Here is a 7,625-nt window from a genome sequence, read left to right as displayed (position 1 = left end):
GCCCCCACGGCTCCCTCGGCCCCTGCCTTCGCCGCGCGGTGCCGGCTGCCCAGCCCTCGCCTTTGGCGCTGCTCCGCTGGGGCCCCCTGTGCCGGCTGCATCTCCTCCCCGGGTGTGCCTGCCCCGGCGCCCGGCGAGCCAGGTAGCGCGCCGCCGAGGCCTCCCCGGTGCTTTGTGTATGTTCCTAGACAAGATGAAGTAGGAGGGTAAACAGTCCCGGAGGAGGCCGTTGGCTGCGGCAGCCTGGAAAGGGTCTGTCTCCGCCTGGGGATCACCTGTCGAGGCTTGGCCCCCACCTCCATCTAAACGGCAGCAGAACCTCTCAGGAGACGGGCTTGGGAGTCGCGGGCTGCAACCCCTTAAACCACTCAGCTCCACAATGAAGTCGCTCTGCAACCCAGCCTTGCATCGCCTTGGGTTTGAGGTCCAGAGTCTAGGATGAGCTTCCTAGCTCTGGTCCCCACCCCCACCCCATAACGAAATAATAAGAGTAGTGAACAAAAGGGGTTCAAGAAGCCTTACCTACCTTTTTAAAAAACCAAACATCATTCTTGGTTTTCTTTGTCTCTACGCTTGTTTTTTTTTTTTTTTTTTTAATTCTTCTAGAGATAGCCTGCTTCCTCAATGCCCCCAACTAAGAGGGTTGTCTTGCCTAGCTTTCTTTAACCCCCACCCCACCCCAGTTCTTCCCGTCCTGGCTTTGCAGCCTGTCAGAATATGGTCAGCAATTTAACTCCCCACTAATCCTGGTTATGAATTTGGCCTGCATTCATTTGGAGTCTTTCAGGGTGTCAAGACTCTTGACAGATAGCTATTGGGTTTGTGACTTGTATGTACCTCAGCATGAGGGTCTGGTTCCCAGGCTTTTACTGTTGACCTTTTGAAGGGAGATCAGTCAAGGGTCTTAGTCTGTGGCCGTGGGGGCACTGACAGCCTGTGACCTGGTTCAGCTTTCATGTGCTTAACTCTGTCGTTTACTTCTTTTTCTGATCTCTTTACCCCTCCCACTGAGAGGTGCTCGCTCTCTGTGATTAGGGTAGAGGAAATAAGGGTCAAAAGGTAAAGAGAAAGTTAGCTTCCTGACTCAGTTTTGAATTTGAGCAGAAAGGTAGCATGCTAGGTAGCACAGTATGGAAATGTTTAAGAAGGCCAAAGATTGCTTGTTATACATTGTTTCCTCAGAAAGGAGAGATGTTGTCTCACTATTTCTTAGCAGGCTTGGTGGTAGATAATGCTTTCTAGCTAGGGGACCCTACAAAGACATTTATGTCCAGTTTCAACAGAAGAGCAAAATGTACAAGCTTGGTTTTTAAGTCTTCTTGCCCTACCTCACCTTGCTTTTTTATTTTTAGGCACCATTAGGGAGGCGTCCTGGTCTTCTACCAAGCTCCCCCAAGAAATGCATTGTTGTGTCACTTAGAGTCTCAAAGGGGTTTTGTGTCCTGGGTTTGAACTCCATAAACTAAAAATTTTACAGTGTTGTGTTGTTTTTGTTGGTTGGAAGATTAAATGCCCAGATAGCAGGGTGTCCTGCAACTCCAATTTCAGGGTATAGCTAAATAAGAGTCTGAAGCTTCCTGTGCTGCCATCCCCGGTGCTAGCAACCTGGCTGTTGGATGCAGGATTCAGGGGTTTCCAGGGCCTTCTTTATAGAGACTAGACATGTGGAGGAGAAAGGCATCCTTTTGTCTACCCAGATGCTTCCAGAACCCAAGAGAAAGAAATGGGAGATGATAGAAAAGTTACCTGGCATTTCTTTTTCTTTCCTTTCCCTCCTTTTCCCCAGTATATACAAGCAGAGCCACCAACCAACAAGTCCCTGTCTAGTCTGGTTGTGCAGTTGCTGCAGTTTCAGGAAGAAGTTTTTGGCAAACATGTCAGCAATGCACCGCTCACTAAACTGCCGGTGAGTGTAAAAGGAAGAGGGTGAGTCCTCTAAACTGGAAAGGGAGTTGTTTTGTTTTGCCTTTTTTTTTTTTTTTTAAGTCTACATGCTTGTAATCCTAGAATTGGGGACAGGCAGGAGAATCTTAAACTTGAGGCCAGCCCGATCTACCATAGGAAGTTCAAGGACAGCTTGACCTACATGAGCCCTTGTCTTTTTAAAGTTTCATAATTTTTGAGTTATTTCCTACTGTAAGCTTGATAACTTAATCTCTCCATGAAATGTATAGGCCTTCTTTGTAGTATTTCTTCAATAGTATACAAGGTAGTCTATCCAGTAAAGGGCTTGGTACAAAATGATGTTTCTATGAATATTAGTTTCTTTTTCTTCTCTCTTTCCGACACAGGGGTTAAAGATTTCCAACTTTGAGGGCTGGGCATAGTGGTGCATGCCTATAATCCCAGAATTTAGGAGACAGAAGCAGGAGAATTTCTGCAAGTTTAAGGCCAGCCTGGTCTACATAATAGGTTCTAGGCCTGCTACGGCTATATAGTGAGACCCTTTCTAAATCATCATCATTATCATCATCTAACTTTGAGAGGGAGAAAAATTAAGAGTGGGATTTTGTGAAAGAATTATTATGTAACAAGAGAATTTACAGTGTAACTTTCATATACTTCTTTCCTGTCTCAATTTTGTAGATCAAATGTTTCCTAGATTTTAAAGCAGGAGGATCGTTATGCCACATTCTTGCAGCTGCCTACAAATTCAAGAGTGACCAGGGATGGTGAGCTGTCTTCTCTCAGTGCTTTTTGTATTTAGTTTAAAGAGAGTGTCCCATTATCCCTAGGGTCTTTCTGAAGTGAGAGAACACATATAGAAATTCTTTGTATCTCTTATTTTCCTAGATCAGAAAAATAGCTGACAGAGCCAGAATAGTCTCAAAGAACGAGTAAATGTGTGTATGGGTTGTTCAGTGTTCTTAGGTTCAGATTCTTAGGTTGTCCTCTCAAGCCTGGTCCTTTTGGATTAAGCATAGAATGAGATCAGGGACCCCAGGGTCTGTGTGATTTTGAAAGACCTATGACAAGATCACCTCCTAATTTCCCCTCCTAAATTACGTAAGCCAGGCATTGTGGTACACACCTTTAATCCCAGCACTCAGGAGGCAGAGGCAGGCAGATCTCTGAGTTCAAGGCCAACCTGGTCTACATAGCAAGTTCCAGGCCAGCTGGGGCTACAGGGAGACTCTGTCTTAAAAGAGACCAAAAAAAATCATGTATGGCCATCTGTGGTGATACATGCCTTTAATCCCAGCACTCCGGAAGTAGAGCTAGGCAGATCTCTGTGAGATCAAGGCTAGCCTGGTCTACATGGTGAGTTCCAGGCCACCTGGGGCTACAAAAAACAAAACAAAAAAAGAAGTCATGTAGGAACTGGAGAGATGGCTCAGCAGATAAGAGCATTGTCTACCCTCGCAGAGGACCTGGGTCGGTTCCCAGCACCCACAATGCAGCTAGCGACATTCAGTACTTCAGTTCCGAGGGACCCGACACCCTCTTTTGGCCTCTGTGGGCATTTCATGACTTGGGTCAATTTCAATACAGACAAAATACTCTTACATACAAAAGCAAAGTAAATAAATCCGAAAACAAAAAAATTTTAAGTCCTGTACTCCAGACATGAGCTATATCACTTACTAGAGTATTGTTCCTTTACTAGGAGGCGTTACGATTTCCAGAATCCATCACGCATGGACCGCAACGTGGAGATGTTCATGACCATTGAGAAGTCCCTGGTACAGGTAATACTCAGGTACATCTCCCATCTGTTTCCCTTTCCTCAGTGAGAACACAAAATAGTCCTAACTTCATCTCATCTTCTGCTTCTCCCTACAGAATAATTGCCTGTCTAGACCTAACATTTTTCTATGCCCAGAAATTGAGCCCAAACTTCTTGGGAAATTAAAAGACATTATCAAGAGACACCAGGTGAGTGAGCGAGTCAGGAGAGGCTTCTGAAACGCCATGACTTTTCCTGATGGCTGTTTCTACTTGGCAAATAACTAGAGTTAAGCCTTTGAGCATCACTTCTCTATTTGTTCCATTCCCTAGTCTTGACAGTTTGGATCACTGTTCCTAGATACCATATTGGCCTGGGTAAAAAAAATACCCACTTCCACTGAGATAGAGATACCTGATTCCAGATAAATCTTTTTTATTTTTATTTATTTATTTATTTTTTTGAGACTGGGTGTGCACCACTATGCCTGGCTCCAGATAAATTCAATCTTTGGAGTCAGGCCTGGTGGTACACCTGTTATCCTAGCACTTGGGAGGTAGAAGCAAGAACTTCAAGGGTTCAGAGTCAGTCTTGGCTACATAGTGAGTTCGGGTCTACCTCAGCTATATAGAGTGAGACTGTGTCAAAGCAGCCACAACAGGACTGAGCAATGGCTCAGCAGTTAAGAGCACTTTCTGCTCTTCCAGAGGATCTGAGTTCAGTTCCCAGCACCCACTTTGGGCAGCTCATAACTGCCTTTAACTCCAGCTCCAGGTGATCCAGTGCTTTCTTCTGGCCTTGGTGGTACTGCACTCATAATAGCATTCACATATAGACACATACACATAAATAATAAAAAATAAGGGCTGGAGAGATGGCTCAGCAGTTAAGAGCACTGGCTGCTCTTGCAAAGGACCTGGGTTCAGTTTCCAGTACCCACATGGCAAATAACAACCATCCATAACTCTAGTTCCAGGGGATCCAACGCCCTCTTCTGGCCTTGGTGGACAATATATAACACTGGTGCACTTACATACATGCAGGCAGAACACTCATACACATAAAATTAAAATAAATCCAGGGGCTAGAGAGATGGCTCAGTGGTTAAGAACACTAGCTACTCTTCTAGAGGACCCAGATTCAATTTCCCAGTATTCACATGGCACCTAAGAACCATATGTAACTCCAGTTCTATGTGATCCAGTGTCTTCTTCTGGCCTTGGTAGGCAATGCATAACACTGGTGCACTTACATGCATGCAGGCAGAATACTCATAAAGATAAAAATAAAAAATATTTTTAAAATCCAATAAATTTTTTTTTTTTGGTCTTTTTTGAGACAGGGTCTCCCTGTAGCCCTAGCTGTCCTGAACTCACTATGTAGACCAGGCTTGCCTTGAACTCACAGAGATCCACCTGCCTCTGCCTTCCAAGTGCTGAGACTACAGGTGTACGCCACAATGCCCAGCTGAAATCCAATAAATTTTTAAAAAATATTTATTATTTTTATTTTATGTATATGAGTGTATTGCCTGCATGTAATGTGAGTGCACCCGTGTCATGCAGTGCCACAGAGGTCAGAAGAGGGCTTTGGTTCCCCTGAAACTGAAGTTAAGGATGGTTCATAGCCACCATGTGGGTGCTGGGAATTGAACCCGGGTCCTCTGCAAGAACAGTCAGTGCTCTTAACCACTGAGCCATCTCTCCAGCCCAAAATCCAATAAATTTTTTAATATTTATTGCTTTTATTTTACATGTATGAGTGTATTACTTGAATGTATGTAGTGCACCTGAGTTGTGCAATGTCCTCAGAGGTTAGAAGAGGGCATTGAATCCTCTGGAACTGGAGTTAGGAAAGTTGTTAGCTGCTACATGGGTGCTGAGAACTGAACCCGGGTCTTCTGCAAGAGCAGCCAGTGCTCTTAACTGCTGAGCCATCTCCCCCCCCCCCCCCACCCCCGCCAAAAAAAATTAAGGGGCTGGAGAGATGGCTCTGTGTTTGAGGGCACTTACTGCTCTTGCAGAAGACCCTAGTTCAGTACCCAGTACCCACATCAGGCATTCACAACTGCCTGTAACTCCAGTTCTTGGGGATCCAGTGCTCTCTTCTGGCCTCTACAGGTGCCTCCTTATACATAAAATAAAATAAATCTTTAAAACAAAAACAACCACAACAAAATCTTTGTTCTTTGGAACTGTATAATAACAAGCAAATATTATTGACAGAAACATACAGTCCACTTTAAATTGCCCATGAGTAGGACTGGGGAGACAGCTGAGTGGGTAAAGTGCTTGTTATGCAAACACGAGAACCTGAACATGGATTCCTAGAACCCATGTAAAAGCTAGGTGTACGCCGGGCATGGTGGCACACGCCTTTACTCCCAGCACTCGGGAGGCAGAGGCAGGCAGATCTCTGAGTTCAAGGACAGCTGGGGCTACAGGGAGACCCTGTCTCAAAAAGACCGAAAAAGAAAAAAAAAGCTTGGTGTAATGCCATATGCTCCATCCCAGTGCTGGGTGGAGACGGGTGGGTCCTGGTGTCTCATTAGCCAGCTAGTCTAGCTGAAATGAGTTGCTCCAGGTTTGCTGAGAACCTGTCTCAAAAAAGTAGAAGGTCACAGGGTTGGAGAGATGGCTCAGCAGTTAAGAGCACTGGTTGTTTTTGCAGAAGACGTAGGTTCAAATCCCAGCACCCACCTGGCAGCCAACAACCATCCATAACTCCGGTTCCAGGGGATCTGACGCCCTCTTCTGTCCTCTACAGGCACTGCATGGCATAGATGCACTTACATGCAGGCATGACACTCATATACATATACATAATAATAATCATATACATAATAAATAAATTTAAAAAATAGAGTGTTAAAGGAATACATTGACCTCTAGCGTCTGTGTATATACACAGGCCAGCTTACCCATGTGCAAATGTGTATATACCACACACATTTCCAGAATGTAGATCATCTCTCTGGGGGATTGTCTTTTGGTATCACACAGTTGTCAGCTGATTTTCTCTGCCACTCAACTGGTATGTGCTAGAGAATACAAATTAACTTTAATACCATTTTACAAAACATATAATTAGAAAGGCAGATCTTTGGCCACATTTTATTTACAGCAAGAGTAGTTCAAAGGGGACTAGATTTAAGTGCTTTTCTTTGTGCTATCCAGGGAACAGTCACTGAGGACAAGAGCAATGCCTCCCATGTTGTACATCCTGTCCCAGGGAACCTAGAAGAAGGTGAGACCTGGGTTTCCTTGGCCCTACCATTGAATGGCTTGGGTGGAGGTGGAAGACTACTTGGATCACCATACAACACCTGGAATTCCTCTCTCCTTTCAACCCTGAGTACTCATTGCATCTTGAGTTCCTGTTACCAAGTCTCCTGCTACAAAAGAGTGCTTAGTGAGAGCTTTGGTCTAGTTATTTTTTGCATTCCCCTTCAGCTTATCTCTGTCTCTTCTGTCTCTGTCCTCAGAGGAATGGGTACGACCAGTCATGAAGAGAGATAAACAAGTGCTTCTGCACTGGGGCTACTATCCTGACAGGTGAGGATGGGTTCCTCAGGCAGTACAAGAGTCAGAAGCCAGACACAGATGCCCATTGGGCAAGCAAGAAAGCAACGTTTTGGGATTATTTATCTATTTACTTGTTTGTTTTGGTTTTTTGAGATGGAGCTTGCTCTGTAACCCAGACTAGCTTGGAACTTGCTGTGTGTATCAGACCAGCCTCAAATTTGTTGGCAGTCTTCCTACCTCAGCCTCCTGAGTGCTGGGATTAAAGGCATGAGCCATTGCACTGATTTTTGTGTGTGTGTATCTGAACTGGCCTAGAAACTCCTACCTCAGTGCTTCGATTACAGGAGAGCACCACCATCCCCAGTTCCCAGTAGGTAGGTAGGGAAGTAGGTAGATTAGAGATGAAGTTTTATTTATTTATTTATTTATTTATT

At 44.7% G+C, this 7,625-nt stretch overlaps 1 protein-coding gene across 10 annotated transcripts in view; it reads left to right on the top strand.

The window, feature by feature from the left end:
* Positions 1 to 1,786: 1,786 nt before the first annotated feature.
* Smarcc2 (SWI/SNF related, matrix associated, actin dependent regulator of chromatin subfamily c member 2) overlaps positions 1,787 to 7,625 on the top strand; it is a gene marked incomplete at its 5' end in the record, with an annotated part of 30,834 nt that continues 24,995 nt past the window's right edge. For all 10 annotated transcript variants that reach the window (XM_029553856.1, XM_029553855.1, XM_017802078.2 and 7 more), the window contains 6 exon segments: positions 1,787 to 1,906; positions 2,587 to 2,672; positions 3,608 to 3,689; positions 3,784 to 3,876; positions 6,844 to 6,913; positions 7,152 to 7,221. In XM_029553856.1, coding sequence (XP_029409716.1) covers positions 1,787 to 1,906; positions 2,587 to 2,672; positions 3,608 to 3,689; positions 3,784 to 3,876; positions 6,844 to 6,913; positions 7,152 to 7,221 — 521 coding nt within the window.

This window comes from Nannospalax galili, unplaced genomic scaffold (assembly GCF_000622305.1).
Source record: "Nannospalax galili isolate Female #2095 unplaced genomic scaffold, S.galili_v1.0 scaffold2124, whole genome shotgun sequence".
NCBI classification, from domain to species: Eukaryota; Metazoa; Chordata; class Mammalia; order Rodentia; family Spalacidae; genus Nannospalax; species Nannospalax galili.
The sequence above is the reverse complement of the archived record's forward strand: the minus strand, read 5'-3'. Positions and strand labels throughout refer to the sequence as shown.